Source organism: Anser cygnoides, chromosome 6 (genome assembly GCF_040182565.1).
Source record: "Anser cygnoides isolate HZ-2024a breed goose chromosome 6, Taihu_goose_T2T_genome, whole genome shotgun sequence".
Taxonomy (NCBI): Eukaryota; Metazoa; Chordata; class Aves; order Anseriformes; family Anatidae; genus Anser; species Anser cygnoides.
The window spans coordinates 25,432,337-25,451,557 of NC_089878.1; the positions used below are offsets into that span (position 1 = coordinate 25,432,337).

The 19,221-nt window shown below is 70.4% G+C and overlaps 2 protein-coding genes across 2 annotated transcripts in view; both read right to left on the minus strand.

Moving 5' to 3' along the window:
* SPEG (striated muscle enriched protein kinase) overlaps positions 1 to 11,282 on the minus strand; it is a 35,296-nt gene extending 24,014 nt beyond the window's left edge. Inside the window, 1 exon segment of the mRNA XM_048072310.2 lies at positions 10,375 to 11,282. Within this exon segment, the coding sequence (XP_047928267.2) occupies positions 10,375 to 10,804 (430 nt within the window). The 5' untranslated portion in view covers positions 10,805 to 11,282.
* Positions 11,283 to 12,939: 1,657 nt separating this feature from the next.
* Positions 12,940 to 18,468, minus strand: DES (desmin). The gene is made up of 9 exons (XM_048072332.2): positions 17,812 to 18,468; positions 16,079 to 16,139; positions 15,816 to 15,911; positions 15,566 to 15,727; positions 15,362 to 15,487; positions 14,442 to 14,662; positions 14,279 to 14,328; positions 13,935 to 14,017; positions 12,940 to 13,815 (listed from the first exon to the last, which is right to left on the minus strand). The coding sequence occupies exons 1-9, from the start codon at positions 18,360 to 18,362 to the stop codon at positions 13,774 to 13,776; spliced, it is 1,392 nt and encodes a 463-aa protein (XP_047928289.1). The 5' UTR covers positions 18,363 to 18,468; the 3' UTR covers positions 12,940 to 13,773.
* Between the last annotated feature and the right edge of the window lie 753 nt (positions 18,469 to 19,221).

Genomic DNA, 19,221 nt, shown 5'->3' on the forward strand with positions numbered 1-19,221 from the left:
TCTGCTGTATGCCCACGGTCACTACGCACCTCTCCTAAACCACACATGTCCTCCCCTTCCTTCTATGCAGCATCCCCCCTGCGGAGCACGTGGCATCGCCCCCTCCCCACCCCACGGTCACATCCTGCCCACGCTGCAGCCAGCTCCTGCCCCTGCTGCTCCTCCTGCTGCCCCCTGGGCTGGCTTTGTGCTGCAGCACCTGCACCTCCTGTGCTCTGCAGGGCACTGCAGCCTGTGGCCCTGCTGGGCACTCCTAGAGGTGCTGGTGCACATGGACTTGTGTGCCCAGGGGCGCACACACCACGTCAGGGGCTGGTGTGCAAACACACGTGCACAGCCATCCCCGAGGCAGCAAGTGCTGCGAGGCGTTGCCATGCCCTGCAGCATGGCTCTGGCATCGCTGCTCTCGGGTTAATGCTGTGTGCTGCTGTGTGCCCAAGCAGGGCATCAGTGACAGTCCCCAGAGGCACGATGAGGCCGTGCTGGCTCAGAGCCACCGCAATGTCCCATCCCAGGAAAGCAACCCCACGCAGCCACGGACGGTTGGCATTTCCTCCGTGCCACCATCCGAGCCACCACAAGCTGCCACAACAGAGCCCTCTGGCAAGGGACACGTCCCCTGCCCCGCAGCCACATGGAGGGGACAGGAGGGCGCAGCGCCCCTCTGCCCTGCCACAGCTCTCAGCACACACCACAGCCCCGTGGGGGCCCATGCTGCTCCCCCTGCCCCTGGCTGCCCTGTTGCAGCCCAGCACACCACCGTCTGCCCCGTCACTGCCACTGCAGCAGGCTGCCTGCCACCGTCCTGCGTCCCCAGCATGTGTCCAGACAAGAGCAGGCCCCCCGGGGGATACCAGGAGCCCCCAGCCCCATTTCGGAGCCGTGCCCAGCCCTGCGCAGCCTCAGCTTGCCGCCCCCTCCCCGGCAGGGCGGCGGGGCCAGATCCTGGTAACTCAACGCACCATGCGTGAAGCGCCCGAAGCGCCGTGAGTGGCCGGTCTTCTGCAAAGGAAAAGAGAAGAGAGCGTTATCCACGGCACGGCCCCCCGCGCCCGCCCGCGGGCACACGCGGCACCGCTCACACGCGCTCGCGCTGCACGCCCCCGGGGTACCTGCAGGCGCACGCCCCCGGGCGCACACCCCCCGCACGCAGCCGTGCACGGGTGTAGGTGGGCACGTGCGGCGCATGCCCAGCCGTGCACACAACCACACACACACACGCACACCCCGCGGTGCTGCTCCCCTCCTGGCACACACCTGGGCACCCTCAGGACACATAAACAGCCCCTGACACGGCCCTGCTGCCCACCCAAAACCCACCCTATAGCCTGCCCATGGGTGCCTGGCAGCCTCCACGCACTGCCCATGCCCAGGGGTGACACCGTGCACCCCACCTGCCCCAGCGCTGCCTGCAGCAGGGCTTCGCCCAGGCGGGTGCCCAAACGCACCGCAGCCCCTTCGAAGCCACCGCCTGCGCCAGCGCGGGGACCGAGCCAGCCAAGCGTCTTCCAGGCTCTGGCCCAGACTCAGCCCCGGGCATGGGCCCAGCACGGGGACAGCGTCCCCCAGCCCGGCGGTGGCCGTGCCAGCCGTGAGAGAGGCCGCCTGGCACAAGTGGCACGGGACGGCCAGCCCGCGCAGGGACGGGGCGTGGGAGCCACGCTCGCCCGCGCTGTCTGGGCAGGAGAGATGGGAGCACGGGGTGGAGGTGCCAGCAGCTCCCTGCCAGCTCCCTGCCCTCCTCCGCGCCACGGCTCGGGGCTGGACACACGCTTGCCAAGGGAGAGACCAGCCCGGGCCACCCGGCTGCCGAGCCCGGCGAGCTCACGGCAGGCAGGGCAGGGGATGCGGCGTGCAGACAGGCAGGGCTGGGCTGCCAGCAGCAGTCTGTGCGGCGGGGTCCCCCTGGGACACTAACACCCTGTGCCCTTGTTTCCCTGCCTGGAGCTCAGAGAGGCTCTCCTAGCCTCTCCTGCCTCTCCACAGCTCCCAAGCAAGCTGACAAACAGACAGCCCCAGGGACGGACAGACAGCCCCAGGGACGGACAGACAGCCCCAGGGACAGACAGCCCCCAGGGACGGACGCCCCCGGAGACAGGCAGCCGGGCACGGCCAGCAGTTAGTTGCCCTTGCAAGGGCAGCAGGCTCGTTTTGCAAGCCCCCAAGCTGCTGCCACTGCAGCGGCAGCCCCTGGCGGTGGGCAGCTCGAGGGGTCTCCCCCAGCCCCCTCCCTGCATGCGGCGCTGGCCGGAGGGCAGCGGCTGCACGAGACACATTTGTATTCAGGCTGAGCCAGGCTTCACCTCCCCTCCTCGGCTGACTGTGCCGGTGCTGGCTGGCAGCCCGTCTTCCAGGCCAGGGAAAGATATATGAGTGATTAACTGCACCATCGGCGGATAATTCCCCCATTAAAAAATGAAAATGCAATTGAATGCCATTATCGGGTGCTCTCCTGGCTTCCCCGGGGACTGGCGCCACCGGCTCCCCATCGGGTCTGGTGGCTGCACCCGGCGGGGCCGGGCTGGGCTCCCTCCCCCAGGGCTATGGGGTGCTCCCCTCCGCCCTGCAACAGGTCCCCGCCGCCCGGACCCCCCCCGGGGCGCAGCACCCACGCGTGGCTCGGCAGGGAGCAGCACCCAGCCCCGCTCCGGGTGACGCAGGGTCACCTCCCAGCTGCTGCCCTGCTGCTTTCGAGGAGGGGAGCAGCCCCGGGAAGGAGGTGGAAAGGGGGCAGGAGCAGCTCGGGACAAACCCCGCGGGGCCAGGATCTGGGCGAATGGGCCAGCGGTGAGCGGGGGATGTGCGCGCTGCCTGGGATTTTCATTTGCAGCCTGCACAAAGGGGTGGGGGAGCCCCCCCGGAGCCCGCTCTGTGCCCACAGAGAGGGGGAAAGGAGGCAGCAGGGATCAGCACCTGGCTGCAGCCCTGCCCCGCTGCGCGGTGGGGTGAGACCTGGCCCTGCCTCGCTTCCCCCCACGTCCTGCCCACACGGGGGTCCTGGTGGGGGCTTCTCCATCCCTAACCATGGCCGTGGGGTCAAGGGGAATGGTGGGGGAGAAGGGGCACTCGGGGCCATGGAGCACAGCCCTCGCAGCCTGCCAGAGCTGGGCACATGGAGCCCAGCACCGTGTGGTGCTGGTGCCACTGGCTGCGAGACAGACGGGGACAGGGGCCATGGTGAGGCTGCGGGTGGCTCTCCTGGTGTCCCCAGCACACAGCCGGTGCGGCAGGACCCTGCCCTGCCACGCAGGTGGCCCTGGGCTTGCTGCCCTATGGCAGCCGGGGCAGCCGGGTGGTGCCCCAGGGAGAAGGATGCCCCCTTTTGGGCAGGGCTGTCACCTCCCCACCACGGCACGGGGCATCCGCGTGCCCAAACGCATCCCGCACCCCTCGGTGGGGACTGCGGGTGACGTCCCCTCCCTGGCCCCTGCGGGGACACCGGGCGGGGTGGCGGCAGGGTGGCTGCGTGCCCCACGCCGGGGGGAGAAGCGGGGTGGTCTGGCGTGCCCCACGGGGGGGCTTCCTGGAAGGATGGCCCCCATCCTCCCCCCCCGCCGGGGCCGAGTGACGTCCTTGCTCCTTGCTCAGCGGCGGAGCGTGCGGCGAGGCCCGCGGAGGAGCTCTGCCTGTGCCAGGCATGCTCCTGACGCGGAGGGGATGACGCATGCAAAGCCTCGGCTCCAGCTCCGTGACCACCGGCGGCGGGGCCGGGGGGGGCCACGGAGCCGCCTCCGTTTGCTCCGGAGGGCAGGGAGGGGAGAGGCCGGCTGGGGGGGACCCCCCCTCGGGGGCTCACAGCCGCGCCGCCGGGCCCGGGGCCGTGCCCAACGCGGCGCCGAGCACCTGCCCTCCGCTCCTCCCGGGCACCACCGGCGTGGCCCCGTTCGCCGGCGGCTCTGCAGGCGGGGCTGGGGCTGGCGAAGCCCCGGGGGGGCGCAGCGCGGGGCCGGGACCCCCCGTGCGCCGGGCGCGCTCCCTCTCCCCGCTGCCTCCTCCTGCGGGCGCTCGGCGGCGCAGCAGCCCGGAGCCCTTACCTGGAAGCGCTTCTTCACCCAGATCTTCTTCATGCTTCTGCAGAGCCCCGGCGGCCCGGCCCCGGCGGCTCAGGCCCGGCAGGACGCCCGCCCGCTGCCGGCGGGGGGCCCGGGCTCAGCGCGGCGCGGGGCCGGAGCCCCTCCGAGCATCCTCCGCGGCGGCAGCCGGGCACGGCCGAGGGAGAGGAAGGGGCTCGCCAGGTCGGGCTCTCGGGAGGGCTGGAGCTGCGAGCATGAAGCATCACTGGAGTGCTCCTCCCTCCATCCTTCCCCCGCCTGCCTCCGCCTCCGCCTCCCCGCCAGCCCCGGCACGCAGCGGCAGCGGCGCAGGTGGCGGGGGGCGAGGGGCGCACACGTCCCGCACCCCCCTCCCGGCCCCGCGGGACGCGGGGCTCTGAGCCCCCTGCCCAGCGCCGTGCCCTGCCGTGCCGCTGTCCCTGCCCCGCCGCCGGGGGCAGAGGCTCCCTGCCCTCCTGCGCTCGGCACCGTGGGGCGCAGCCCACGCCGGGGCTCCCACACGCACCCCAAGGCAGATAATGTCCACGCACCGTCCCCAACGTGCCCACAGACAGGCCAGCTCTGGTGCCACAACGGTGCCCAGCCCAGACCTGCTCAGCACCCCCCCCCCCAAAGCCCTCCATCCATGGGTGACACCACCAGGACCCTCTCCAAGGTGTGGGTTTGGGTCCCGGCACTGCTGAGCCACCCGTGAGCGTCCCCAGGGCGCCAGCACAACCCCTGCGCGCCCTCCCCAGCCCTGCCCGCCTGCCCCCGCTCTCCCCGGGTTCCCCCAGAGGCTGCCAAATTCCCTGCCCAGCGGCCAGCCACGCTGCTTCCTCCCACCGCGGGACACCCGTGGGGACGCGGCTGGAAGCCTCCCCGTCCCCGTGCTGCTCACCTGTCCCCTGGGGAGGAGGCCCCCCCGCGCCGCGCTGCACGTGGGCACCACGCACACCGGGGCGCACGGCAGCGCTCCTGCCAGCCCCTGACTCCCAACGTGAAGCTTTTCATGGCTTCATAATAACTTGCAAATTACCCAGCACAAAGGGAGCTGTTTATACAACATTTCTGACAGCCCCACGATCCGAGTGATGCTGCGGGGTTTCCACGGAGACCCCGCACGTCAGGCGAGTCACGCGAACGCCGGAGCTGGCACAAAGGGAACCTCCTGCCAGAGCCAGGGGACGCTGCTGTCCCCCGCAGCCTGGCACCCCTGAGCCGGAGCCCCCAGGTGCGGGGGCTGGCCGCACACCTGGGTGTCACCCTGCTGCCGCGCAGCCCCCCCCCGCAGCACCTGCCGCCCCATCGGTTCCCCGGGCCCGCAGCCCTTCCCTGCCGCCGTGGATCTGCTGCCTGGCCATCCCCGAGGAAGGGCGCCAGGAGTGGCCCCGGCAGTGCCACAGGGATGCTGCACCCCTGGGAGCAGCTGGGTCACTTTGGAGGAGCTGGACCTGCTGCCGGTCTCCAAAGTCCCCTTTCCAGGGGCAGCAGCACCCTGCAAGCCCCACGCCTTGCCGGGTCTCCCCTGCACTCCCCCGGCATGGATCCTGCCCCTGCCACATGCTGCATCACCGACTGGCCACCGGCTGTGGCCACCAGCACTGTGGTCTTGGTGGTGCTGAGTGCTTGAGTAATTGGTGGCCGTGGGTGCACGCAGCCGGCTGGGATGCGAGGAGGGCTGGTCATGAACCTTTCACGTGTTTGTGCTGGGGATGCCCGGCAGAGGTGGGCAGGAGGGGGGGGTGAGATTTATTTTTTTCCCAGGGGGAAATAAGCACAGCAGGCTTCAGCACGGTGCTGCCCATGGCTTGAGGAAGGGGAATCCTCCAGGCTGGGGACAGCATGGGATGCGAAGGCATTGCGCAGGTAAGATCTGCATGGGGACAGACCTTCGGGAACGAGTGTCACCAAGCCTAGTGCAAGCAGTGCCCACGTCCCCAGGAACTGGGGAGCAGGTCCTGAGCGTGCCACGCACTCCCCCAGGCTATAAACCTGTCACCATCATCCCCCTGCTCCATCCCTTGTCACAGGGTGGGACAGCTCTGCAGCAGCTCTGTGGCCCCGGAGCACCAGAGACCACTGCTCTGCTGGCTGTCCCCTCACCATGGAGCACGGCGTGGCACGGCCTGGCTGTGGGGACAGGCAGGGACACCCCAGCTCCCCAGCATCCCCTCCCCTTGCTGCCGCTAGAAGGATGCCCGAGCGCACGGTGCCCGCTGCAGGCAGAGGACACGGGGACGCAGGACGGCAATGTGACCTTGGCTGCGGGTGCCGGGCACGGGGTGGGATGGGAGGGGACATCTCCTCCCCGCCCTGCCAGCCCTGCTGCCGGCACCCCGTGGCCGAGGGACCGGGCGCAGAGGGCACAGGGGGAAGTGGACACGGTGCCGGAGGGGCGCAGGCGGTGGGGCAGGAGGAGCAAAGCCTCTCCCGGTGCCACCAGGGCAGGGAGCGGTGGGAGCCGGGGGGCAGCCCCGGGAGGAGGAAGGGGCCGTGGTCCCACACGCGGCCCCGAGCGGCGGTGCTATATTTATTGCACGCGGGCCCGGGTCTCGGCCTCTCGCGTTGTAACACAAGCCCTGCAGCCCGCGAGAATCCGAGGGGACGGCACATTCCTCAGCAAAAATAACCCCCCGGCAGCAGGAGAGAGGGCAGGGGTGGAGGTGACTGACTGGACAGCTGCACACGCTGCTCCCCTGCCCGGTCCCCTGTGCCCCAGGAGGGGACCCGGCCCCAGGGGCCACCGTACGAGCCCCATGCCCAGGTGGCTGCAGGCAGAGCCACCTTGGGGAGATCCCCAAGGGCCCCGTCCCCCCTGCACAGCCCTGCCTGGGGACCTGTCCCTGAAACCGAGGTGGCACCAGTTGTGCCAGGCTCAGGTGGGATATGGCAATCCCCACAGACACGGTGCCCACCCCACGGTAGGGCAAGGGTGGGCATAGCAGCCCTGGCTGGGAGATGGGGCAGAGCTCCAAGGGGAAACTGAGGCAGCCCCAGAGAGTGCCATGGGAAGGAGGTGAAGGCAAAGGGAGGCGTTAGGCTGCATGCAGCCCCAGGGTGCTCCGCAGGGCTGGCAGGGGCTCCGGAGGAAAGGGGCACCTGGCACTAGGCGCAGACACAGCTCTGCGAAGTAAGGGCCTAAAATTAGGCACCGAGATAAACGGCCAGAGGTGCTGAGCCACCGGGGACACTGTCGGCATGGCCGTCCCCACCGGGCTACCACCACCGCACGCCACCAGCCGCAGAGGCCCCACAGCAGGGGAAGAAACCAGGGGTCTGGGGGGGTACGGGGGGGGCCGGGACCGCAGCCACAGACTGCGTGGGCTGTGCCAAAATGCACAGAGCCCCCAGGGCGTCCCTCATGCTGCAAGAAGGCTTCACCCCCAGCACCGATAGAGGGAAGGGGCCGTGCAGGGCCGCCGCGCACGGACAGCCCCGTGTGCCTCCCCTGCCCCTGCGCCCAGCCCGCTCCCCCAGGAGGAAAGGTTACAGGGCGCCTTGATTGCTGGGTGCAGGTGGAGGCGAGCGGAGAGACCCTGCGCCGGGAGCCGGGACGGGCAAAGCCAACCTTGAAATAAGACGCAGCCCCGGCAGGGAGGAGGGGTCGGTGCTGGCACGGCGAGGGAGGGCTCGGCTCTTTAAAAGGAGATTAGCTGGAGTTTTTAAGAGGTGATTTAATCCAGCTTACGGGGAAAAATTCAGGAGATGCAGCTGAGAAGTGATACAGGCATTAGCAGGCCTGGAGACAATGGAAATACGGTGGGGACCTGGGGGAGCTCCAGGGCTGCCCAGAAGGGTCTGGGGTCTGCAGACCCATGAGACCCGAGAGCAACCTGGTCTTGGTGCCACTGGGAGAGGGGACACCATGCCCCACCTGCACCCACAGGGCCAGGAAGAGAGGGAGAACCTGCACTGGTGCTGCAGAGGCAAAAGGGTGGGACACAGGGGGCCCAGCCCACCCCGGGGAGCCCCTCCTGGCCAGCCCCACGCGCGTGCTCCCCGATCCCCACACCAGGCGCTGACACACGCAGGGGACCTGGGAGAAGAGCAGGAGAAAATCATTAGTGGGGTGGAGCGACAGATTCAGGGCAAGGGATTAGAAGAGCTAAATCGGGCTCGTGCGAGCAAGGGGGAATGCAGAGCCGGTGCAGGAGGACCTGCTGGGGCTGAGCGCGGAGCCGGGCAGCGCGGAGCCCCCCCACCCCACCAGCCGTGACCTGAGCCACCTTGGGCAGAGCCAGAGTCAGCCCCATGGAGAGCTGCAGCTCAGGGGGAGGAGGAGGAGGCAGAGGACAGGGCTCTGCACCCACCGGAGTCCTCTGCACCCCCCAGACACCGAGGACAGGGCCCCCGAGCCCAGATAAGCACCCCGTCCTGCCGGGGCACCTTGCACTCGCCTGGCCATAGCCTGACCCGCAGGGCGCCCAGGGAACAAGGACAGGGTGTCCCTGCCTGGCACGGGCTGCCTCTGCCACCAGTGGGACACCCACGGCCCCTGGAGAGCCGGGTCTCCCCGAGGGGTGTCGGGGCCCCCCGAGCAGCCGGAGCCTCCGTGCTGGATGCCGGCGGGCGCAGGCGCCGGGGCCTGGCAGGGTGTCAGGACAGGGGGTGCAGGGCCATGGCACGGCTCCTCCATTTCACATGACGACCCGTCTCACCGCACAGCTCCCAGCACGGACAAAATGGACTCAGGGGAACAGCACGCCGAGTGCCAGGGCCCGCACACGGGGCCAGGCTATAGGGCTGGCGCTTCGTGGGGGTGCTGCGCCTGCAGACCCCCACCAAACCCCCTCACCACCACCTCAGCACTGCCTCCCCAGCCTTTCCAGCATGGGTCCCTCTGCACCTGGGCATTAAACTCCATCCCACGCCCTCCTGAAGCCCCCCCAGCAAAGGGTTGGGGACGCGGCACTCCTCGGGCACCGCTGCAGCACGGCACAGAGAGCGCTGTGCCCCGGGGCAGGGCAGAGCCACGTCTCTGCCCCCGGCGTGGCTTTTTGGCGGCTGTTTGCTCAAGGCAGAGCATGTCCGCAGCCCCAGCACCAGCCCGGAGGAGCGCCTGGGGCAGGGTGACATTAACCCAGCTCGCAGCCCCGGCTGCTCCGCGCCTCCCTCGGCTGCTCCAGAAACGTGGCCACGAGGGCCGGAGGCTGGGAATCGGGAGCAGGGAGGAGTGCGTCAGCACAACGGGAACGGGCACCAGGGGAAATCAGGGGGTGCCACGGCCGGGCAGAGGCAGGGCCCGGGCTCGTGGCGCCAGGCAGAGACGCGCTGCTCGTCAGAGCGCAAGAGCGGGGTGAAACCCGGGGTGCAGGGAGCCTCCGGCACTCCACACACACAGCACCATGCTCTGTGTCCCCTCAGCACCACCATCCCCAAAGTGGTGCAACGTGCAGCGATCCCACACCTCCGGGCACGACCGCTCCCGTGCACTTCTGTCCCCACAGCAGGCTCCCTAGCAGCAGGAACGCCTTCCTCCACCCTGCAGGGATGCTCCCCCAGCTGGGGGCTCCTGATGCCCCACCTGGCAAAACCCCGGTGCCCTCCTCGCCCGCAGCCTCAAGGCTCAGCACAGCCGCCCTCACACAGTGGGGGACAGTGGCACATGGGGACAGTGCCATCGCTGTCCCCACGCCGATGCGCATCTCCGAGCAGCACCACCACGTGCTCCCCAACAGCGCTGCCGTCCCCGCAGTGCCCCAGGGATGTGGCATCTGTCCCCAAGCAGCAGGGGCTGCATCCGTGAGCACAAGGTAACCATGGGGCTCTGAAAACTCATCAATGACTGGCTCCTCCCACTGCTAATTAACCACCAGGCCCCGCCCACTGCAGTGCACGGGCTCCTCCCCCCTTCATCAGGCTCCTCCCCCAGTTCCCCACACCCAGGTGTCCCAGTTCCCCCAGTGCCCACCAGTGACGCCACGGCCATCTGTGCCTACAGGGGTGGCTCGGGTGGGTGGCGGGGGCCACGGGAGGTGGCACCGCCGGTGCCATGCGCCCAGACCGGGTGGTCTCTGTCTCTCTCTCTCTCCTGCTGCCCCACGCAGGCTCACCATCACATGCCCCCACCACCTGCATGCCCAGCGCTGGCACCCCGCCCGGCCTGGCAGCGGGTGCTGCAGCCACATGCTCGCTCCCAGGCCACCGAGCTGCCCCGCTGCTGCCGGCACCGGGACCCCTGCCTGCAGCGGGGTGGGCACGGCGGAGCCCAGACCTGGCTATCTCCATGGGCATGCAGCATGGGGGAAACCTGCAAAGCACAGCCACCACACTCGGCGCGGGACTACTGGTGTCCGTGGGGAAGCCGGAGCAGCGGTGCCGTCAGCCGCGCAGTCCTTACCTTCCATGTCGATGATGGCCAGCACGGCGCTGGTCATGGCCTCTCCCCGCTCATTCTCGGCGATGCACGTGTACACGCCAGCGTCCTCCTTCTTGCTGTCCCGGATCCACAGCGTGCCGTACTCCTCCTCGCGCGGGGCGAGCTGCTCCTCGTTCCTGTACCAGCGCAGGCTGGGCCGGGGGTTCCCCACCGCCACCACCCGCAGCCGGATGTCACAGCCGGTGCCGATGGCCGCGTTCTTCAGCTTCCGCACGAAGGCCGGCGCCGCCAGGCGAGCGGGGCCCCCCTCGGCCACCCCCTGCTCCGCCGTGACCTTGGCGCGCTTTGGGGGGATGCCGGGGCTCGGTGGGGCTGCCCCTGCTCTCCCCATCGGCCGCCCGGGCTCCCCGCCGGCCCCGCTCATGCCGCCGCGTGCCCGCGCCCGGTGCATGGCGCACGGCTCCCCGGCGCGCTCTGGCAGCCCCGCGGCCCCGATCCCACAGCCCCGCGCCCCTCTTCTCTTCTCGGGCCGCTGGGTGCCTGCCAAGGGGCGCCGGTGGCGAGGCGGCTCCCCGGTCCAGGTGCCGTCCGGTTCGGTGCCTCCCCCCGGCCGGCCGCAGCCCCGAAGGTCGCAGCGCCGTGGGCAAGCTGGGGGCTATTTTTAGGCCGGGGGCTCAGGTTGCTGCTCGCTGCGTCGCCGGTCACCAAGCGCCCCACGCGGTGCCGCGCCCGCGCCCCATGCTCCGCCGCGACCCCGGCCCTCCCCGCGCCTCGGCACCTGCTCCGCCGCCTGCCCCGGTGCGGGTCCCGCGGGTGCCGGCGCTGCCCCGGCGCTGGGGCCGTGGCGTCCCCCCCTCGCCCGTCCCGCGCGGCCCCTGCAGAGCTGCGCTCCCTCTGCCCCCTCTCCTCAAGTGGCAGCTGCCTCTGATATGTCACATTCCTTGGCCGGGCTCCCCCTCTCCGCGCCCGCCGCGCCGGCCCTGCAGCACAGCTCCGCTTGCAAAGATAGAAAGGGGCCAGGGCCTTTCCATATTAGCAGCGAGGCCGGGGGGGGGGGGGGAACCAGCCTTCCCCATCCCCGGCTGTGTCACCGGATCAGGACAGAGAGACCCTGGTGGCATGCAGAGGGAAAGGACACTGTAATGCTTCCTGCAACGCGAGACCCCGCGCAGGAGCCGGGGGCCGGCTGGCGGTGAGGCCGGGCAGGATCCGGCCCCGCAGGGCCCTCCGTGCCATCCCCGAGAAGGGCCGCGGGCATGGAGAGCAAAGGGATGCTGGCTGGGGGTCCCCACGTCCCTCCTGTCACCAAACCAGCCCTGTGAAAGCAGCAAAACCTCTGTTCTCTGAGCCCTGCCTCTCTGCCCCGGCTCGCAGCACCCAGGGCGTGCTAGGAGCAGGAGCACCCCGCTGTCGGGGTTTGGGGTGCCCCACAAGGGCTCCCACATGCTGGGCTCCCTGCAGCCAGCAGCCCCGCGTGGCGCCTCGCCACCCCCGGGCAAGGCAGGGCTTCCCCGACCGGTGGATTTATGGCACCCGCCTCGTCACCTGGCCCTGGCCGCCCTCGCCAGGGGCTGTAAATCTGGACGAGCAGGACGTTAACGGCACGGCACACCGCTTCCCCCGGCTGGCTGCGGCACAGCCCGCGGCCACCAGCCCAAGGGCACCGTCATTAGTGGCACATCCCCAGGGCTGGCGGCACGCGTGCCAGGGGGGCTGGCGGGCAGACGGGATGCCCTGGGACGTGCCGGGGTGGGGGTCCCTGCTACCCACAGCCAGGGCTGCGGAGAGCCCAGGGGTCTGGAGGCTGGAGGAAAAGCTTGAGAGCCTTGGGGCACCTCTTCCGCGCCGAGGGATGCTCTTCCCCCTCCCTGTCCCCCCAGCTCGGTCTCTTCGCCCCACAGGTGACGGAGGGGGCGGTTGGCACAGGGGGGCAGCCAGTGCTGGGGGGCACGGGGCTGCGAGGGGGCTGGAGCCACGGACAAGGTGGGCAAGGAGGGGAAGGTGCCCCCAGCCCTGCCTGCCCCGGAGCTGCAGCAGAGCCCCGGCCCTGCCGGCCGGGCAGGGATGGGGCTGCCTGGTGTCATCCCTCCCCGGGGCCGTGCTCGATGTCACAGGGCCACCTGCTGGACGCAGCCCTTGAGGTCCGACCCCCCTCCAGCCCTCGCTGGCCCCGCAGCCAAATCTGGGGATCCCCACGCTGGCACAAGGCCCGGGGGGCTGCGCTGCCTCCCTGGTGGCAGCCCCGTCCCCGCCGGTGGCAGCAGCACCCCGCACCTGGCTGGTCCCCGTGCTGACCCCAGAGCCCCTGCGGACCTGCGCAGGGCTCAGCACCCTCGGGACACCCCCAGCAGTGGGACTGGGAACCCCACAGCCACGGGCAGAGAGATGTTTTGGGGTGCCTGCAGCGCGAGCAACCCGCTTTTCGGGGAGACCCTGCGTGATGGCGCAGGGGGACGTGCAGGGCTGGCCCTCACCCCTTCTGCTTCAGCAGCGGGGGGCCCTGCGATGCCCCCCGGGTGCCGCCACCCCCCCACCCCACCCGTCCAACCCCCCCCCCCCCCCCAGATTTGCACTCGGAGGCAGGGCGATGCTCCGCTGTTTATTTCAGCCGCCTGAAGAGTCACGTACACGCGGTGGGGTGGGGGTGCGGTGGGGCGAGGGGTGGGGGCGCCTGCCCTGGCCCCCGGGCCTCTCTCCGGCTCCTCTCTTTCTCTCCCCCCTCTCTCCCACTCACTCACTCCTCCTCTCTCCCGTGTCCACCTACGGGTTTCCTCTCGGCTCACCCAGCCCGGCCGCCCCTGCGCAGCCTCCTGCTGCCGGGGACCCCCAGCACGGGGGGGCCGGGCGCTGCCCTCAGCCCCTCGGGGCTGCCTCTGGGGCAGGGGGGGGGAGCACAGGGCCCCGGCCCCCCCGGTGCGGGGGGCGACGCGGGCTGGGTGCACCCCAGCCTCTCCCCATCCCCGGCATCGCTGCGGCCCCCCCAGGAGAAACGCCAGCTCCGGGGCGGGCGGCGATGCCGGCACGGGGAGACGGGTCCTGCTCCTGCGGGACCGACCCCGAGCCTGTGCCCGGCATGGGGAGGGGGCTGCGGGGCGCGGGGGGATCCAGAACCCGCTGCTGGGACCCTCCGGCTCTCCGGCGAGCTGGCCGAGGCCACCACCTGCTCCCCCCACCCCGTCCTGCCTGTCCCCTCCGTCCCTTGCTGCCGCCCCCCGGCCCGGCCCTGATCCTGACGCTGGCTGCCAAGCTGCAAAGCGCTGCGAAGCCGAAGGAGAGAGCCCGGGGGTGTAGGGGGGGAGCCCGGGCCGTGCCCGGGGGGCGGGGGGGGGAAGGACGGGGGAGATGGGGGTCAGGACAGGGGCTGGGCGCCGGGGCGGCGGGACGGAGGAAGGGACGGAAGGTGCCGCTGGGCAGCGTCGTCTACAGCACCTCGTGCTGCTGCTGGGTCGCCTCGCTCACCACCTGCGGGGAGAGGCGGCGTGAGGTGCTGAGGTGGCCCCCGCCCGGGCCCCGGCCCCCAGCCCCGAGAGGGGGCGAGGCACCGAGCGCGGCCCCCGCCTCCCCTTCGGCCCCGTGCTCACCTCCCCATCCCGGGTTTCGATGGTTTTGATCATCACGGTCTTCTTGGTGTGCACTTCAGAGCCGCGCTGCTCCGGGCTGGTCTCTGCGGGCAGGGGACAAGGGGGTGGCACCCGCCATGGTGACGGCCACCGTGGGCAATATGTGGCACAGGGGGGGGCGTTTGGGTTGCAGGCAGCGGGGCCGTTCTCCACGTGCCCTGCGATGGCCAGGGTCTCCGGGAGCCCTGGGTCACCCCCCCCTCACCCCCAGCTCATGGCAAGCACCCACAGGACCCCCGAGGACCTGCCCGAAGCCAGCCGAGGTGTGTCCTCCACGGTGGGGCCGTGCCCCCCCCCCAGCTCACCTCGGAAATTGAGCGCAGAGGCGAAGGTCTGGTGCATGGGGATGCTGATCCTGCAGGGACGCGGACACAGGGAGAGCTCAGCGCCAGCCCACGCAGCGGGGTGGCAGCCACCCGCACACCCCGACCCCGCTGGCGTCTGGTCCTGCCCCCCTCCACCTCTCACCGGTTTTCCTCGCCCTCCAGCAGCTTGCGGTACGTGGCGATCTCCACGTCCAGGGCCATCTTGACGTTGAGCAGGTCCTGGTACTCACGCAGGTGCCGGGCCATCTCGTCCTTCAGGTGCCGGATTTCCTCCTCCAGCCGCGCGATAGTGTCCTGGTACCCACCGGCCTCCCCCGCGAAGCGCTCCTCCATCTCCCGCATCTGGCGCATCAGCGAGTCGTTCTGGGGGGGACAGGGGGGGTCAGCAGGGTGGGGGGGTTGGGGGGCACCTGGGGTAGGAGCTGGGCTCGATTGTGGGGCTCTAGGGGCTGGATCTGCAACGTGGGGTGCTTTTGGGGCACCCTAAGCAATGGGGACCTCGGGGTCCAGCTGACGAGGGGCTGTCACCCTCAGCAGCCTGGGCAGGGAGCGGGTGAGAGCCTCACCCAGGGTGCCCCGGAGCCTCCAGGGTGCCAAAATGACCCCTAGCAGGGCTCCAAGGAGGGAGGAGAGCCCAGCGCCCCGGCAAGGCCGTCCCTTGGAGGGTGGGGAGCGGTGCAGGAGCACAGGACAGCTGCCGGGGGGGGGCACTGCCACCCTGGTGGCTCCTGGCCGGCTCCTATGACCGTGCCCATGCCAGACCGGGACTGCTGTGCCCTGTTTGTTTGTGATTCCCACCCTGCAACCAGACACCCCGTGCCCTGCTCCGGTCTGCCTGGAGCCTCCCGTGCTGGGGCACCTTCTGCACGTCCTGCATCGACACCAGGGCTCTGCCAAAACCTATTGCGGAGCCAGGGGAGGCACAGCTGGCTCAAATGTGGGGAACGATCCCCCACGGCAGCAGCTCTGAGAGCTGGGAGGAGCCCCCGAGGTCCCCAAGCACCCCGGAGCTGCACGTCCTTCCCGGGAGGCAGGCTTTGCTCCGTGCTGCCCGCGGCTCACCGTGCCCTTGAGGGCATCGATCTCGCAGGTGTAGGACTGGATCTGGTGCCGGTACTCCAGCATCTCCTGCTTCGCCTGCCGCAGCGCGTCGTTGTTCTTGTTGGCCGCCTGCGTCAGGTCGGACACCTGGGGAGAGGCTGGGGTCAGCGGGCGCTGGCAGCGGGCAGGATGCGACCCGCCGCCCGCAGCCACCCGGACCCGCACCTTGGACTTGTACCACTCCTCAGCCTCGGCGATGTTCTTGGCGGCGATGCTCTCGTACTGCGCGCGGATGTCTCGCAGCGCAGCCGTCAGGTCGGGCTTGGAGATGTCCATCTCCACCTGGATGTGCTGCTCCTGCAGCTGGGCCTGCAGTTCCCGGATTTCCTGGGGACACGGGGTGACGCGTCAGGGCACCCGCCCCGATCCCCGACCCCAGCGGTGCCCGCGGGAAGCGGGGCTGCCCGGGACCTACCTCTTCGTGCACCTTCTTGAGGAAGGCGATCTCCTCCTGCAGGGACTCGATGCGTCTCTCCAGGTCGATGCGTGCCAGCGTGGCCGCGTCCACGTCCTGGGGGGACACGGAGAGGTTGTGGTGACGAGCACCCCGTGGGGTGCCAGGGCTGGGAGCAGCAAAGCTGCATCCGTGGCCATGCCCTGGTGCCAGCAGGGGCACGGGGAGGGCGGGGGTCCCAGCCATGCCGAGTGGCCAGGCAGTGGGGGGGCGCGGGTACTCACAGCTCTGAAAGCGGCCAGGTTGTTCTCAGCCTCCTCCTTCAGCTGGATTTCCTCTTGCAGCCTAGGGGCAGAGAGGGGGGCATTAGGGGGACCCGGACGGAGCCCCGTCCCTCCGTGCTGGTGTCCCCGCTTGCTGTCCCCAAGCCCGGCGTGGCCTGGTGGGAACAGGGCGAATTGTCCTGCGCTCCCGGCAGGCGGAGGGAGGGCTGGCGGGGGGCCAGGGGCTCTTCCTCCCATTCCCTATTATAGTCATCGGCAGCGGGAGCACAAAGGCATGAGGTCAGCTCGGTGCCACGCTCACTGCCCCGGCCCTTATAGGGACGAGTGGCCGGCAGCCGGGGGGCACGGGGGGCCTGAGGGACGGCCGCCGGGTGAGCCCTTCGTGGGGACGGCAGCAGAGTGAGCTGGGCACACAGCTCGGGGTACGGGGCAGTGGAGGGAGCCACAGCGGGTCGCTGGGTTTTGGGATCTCCTCAATGCCACGGGACAGGGGGGCAGTGCCATGGTGTGGGGGCAGCTCTGGGATGTGCCCCCTGGCTGGGCTGTGCCCGGGGAGGGGACCAGGTGCCCCAGGACGTGGCTCACGGAGCCTCAGGGGGACGGCGATGCCCGGCCGTGCTGGCACAGAGGGCAGCAGGAACCTGACACCCGTTTGCCCCGTGCCCTGCTCCTCCCCTGATATTTGGGGTCATCCCTCCAGGAGCTGGCACAGCAGGGTGGCAGGAGAGCCCTGCGGCCCCCAGCCTCACTGCATCAGGGGCCCCAGCTCCAGCTGCTGCCCCTGCCTGTCTGGGGCAGGGGCTGCTGCTCTGGGTGGGGGGCAGCAGGCTGGCTCACCCCAGGAGTTGGGTACACCACCCCCCTCGTCCACATCCCCACAGTGGCACAGCAGCCTGGGGGGAAGGAGCCCCCAGCATCAGGGGTGCTGCCTGGTGCCACGGGGACCCCTGGGAGTCCCTCAGCACAGCCATCCCTCTGGCTGTCCCCCCCAGCCCCAGCCCCAGCAGGGCCTGCAGCATCCCTGGGGAGGCCGGGGGGGTCCCTGCGGCTCCCCTGGCACCACGGGCACCCAGGGCAGACCTGACACCCCCAGCCTGCGGAAGCACGGCCGCTTCCTCCGCTCCCTCCTTCGCATCCGGAGCCGGTGGAGCACCCCCCTCCCACCCATCTTGCTTCCGCCTGCCCGGCTGCCCCTGTCCATCTGTCTGTCTGTCCATCTCTCCATCTGTCCATCCCCCGGAGCTCAGCACACTCACGGGCTGGCTGCCCCTTCCTGGCGTGAACAGGGCAGGGATCCCCGATCCCCCAGCTCTGGGGGTCCCGTGCCATCACGGCCCGGTCCCCAGCCCTGCTGCAGCATCTGGGAAGGGAGGGTACAGGGGACGCCCCCCTCTGCCGGGGACGTCCTCCCTGCTGGGTGCTCCCTGGGCACCTCACAAGGGTTGGTGTGTGCCGGCCGTGGCTCTCCTCTCCTGCTCACCCCGTGCCGTGGTTTGGGCAGCCTCAGCACCGGCACAGGGGGGCGCGGGTGCCCTCCTCCCTCCCAGGACTCACAGGACCGTGGGGCAGATGGGCGAGGGCCGTGGCCAGGGAGATGGGGCAGGGACACAGGGATGGAGGAGCGGGGCCACGACGGCAGCGAGCACCCAAGGGGATGCCGGGGAGCCGTACCCAGGGATGGAGCTGTCCCCAGGGACGGAGCCACGGGGCGGAGAGGCAAGGGCCCCCCTCACCTCTGCTTGAGCTTCTGCAGGTCATCGAGCAGGTTGTCGCGCTCCACCTCCACACGTGCCCGCTGGCCGGTCAGCGCATCCACCTGGCGGCGGAGCTCCCGCAGCTCCTCCTCGTACATCTCGGCCACGCGGGTGGGCTCCTTGCCCCGCAGGCGGTTCACCTCGGCCACCATCAGGGCGTTCTGCTGCTCCAGGAAGCGCACCTTCTCGATGTAGTTGGCGAAGCGGTCATTGAGCTCCTGCAGCTCCACCTTCTCGTTGGTGCGGGTCTGGAGGAACTCCTGGTTCATGGCATCGGCCAGGCTGAAGTCCAGCAGCTCGCCGGCACCCTGGTAGGCGCTCTGGTAGGAGCGCAGGGGCGTCACGCGGGTGGTGCGGAAGGTGGAGAAGCTGGGCACGGCCGAGGTGCGCGACACCTGGTAGACGCGGGAGGTGACGGAGCTGCCGCTGCCCTTGCTCCCGAAGGAGGCGCGGGGGAAGACCGGGGAGGTGCCGCCGAAGGTGCGGCGGTAGGAAGAGACCCGCTGGCTGGAGGAGTAGGACTGGCTCATGGTGGCGGCGGTGGTGGCGGCAGCAGCGGCGGCGGCGAGGCTGGAGCAGGGAGCAGGGAGCAGGAGCAGGGCTGGCGAGCGGCCGGAGCTCGGCGAGGCGTCGGGAGGGGACCCGCGGCGCCGCTATTTGTATCCTGCTGACATCACCGGCCCCTCCTGCTCAGGGACAGCTGGGGGATGCTGGGGGGGACGGCTGCCAGCCCCCGCCCCCCGACGCTCACCTGCGGACACCGCAGGGCCACGGCCTCCCCGCGGCCCCCCCGTGGCTCACACCTCCGCCTGGGCACCCCTGGGCACCCCCAGACCTCTTGTTAGTTTGGCTGACCCCCATGGACCCCCTTCATGCTGCCCCATCCTGGGCAGCGTCCCTGGGGGAACAAGGAGAGGATCGGGGGCAGCTGATGGTGCCCCCCCCCAGATCCCCAATGGGGCGCAGTGCCCCCCCACAGGGGTGCCCAGGCAGACAGATGGTGCTGGGGGGAAAGAAGGGGGCTCAGCCATTCGCACCATCACTTGCCCCTCCTGGAGCCCAGACCCCATGTCCTGGTTGGCACACTCCCCAAATTGGCTGTGGGCACCCCAAAATGTCCCCGGGCACCCCTAAATGTCCCTGGTACCACCCTGACCTGCCCCATGGCAAGAGGCCCAGGCTCAGCTCCCCGCTTGGGGCCAGATAACAGTGACACCCCCCCCCCCCCGAGACCTGCCCCACAGAGAGGGGCACACAGGGGGGGCCTTTTGGAGGGGGCAACGTGGGGGGCCCTGCCCTGAGTCGGGCTGACCCCCCCAGGCAGACCCCCCCCCCTTTCTGACACAGAGGGGTCCGAGGTGGGGCCGGGCACCCGCGGGGAGGTGCTGA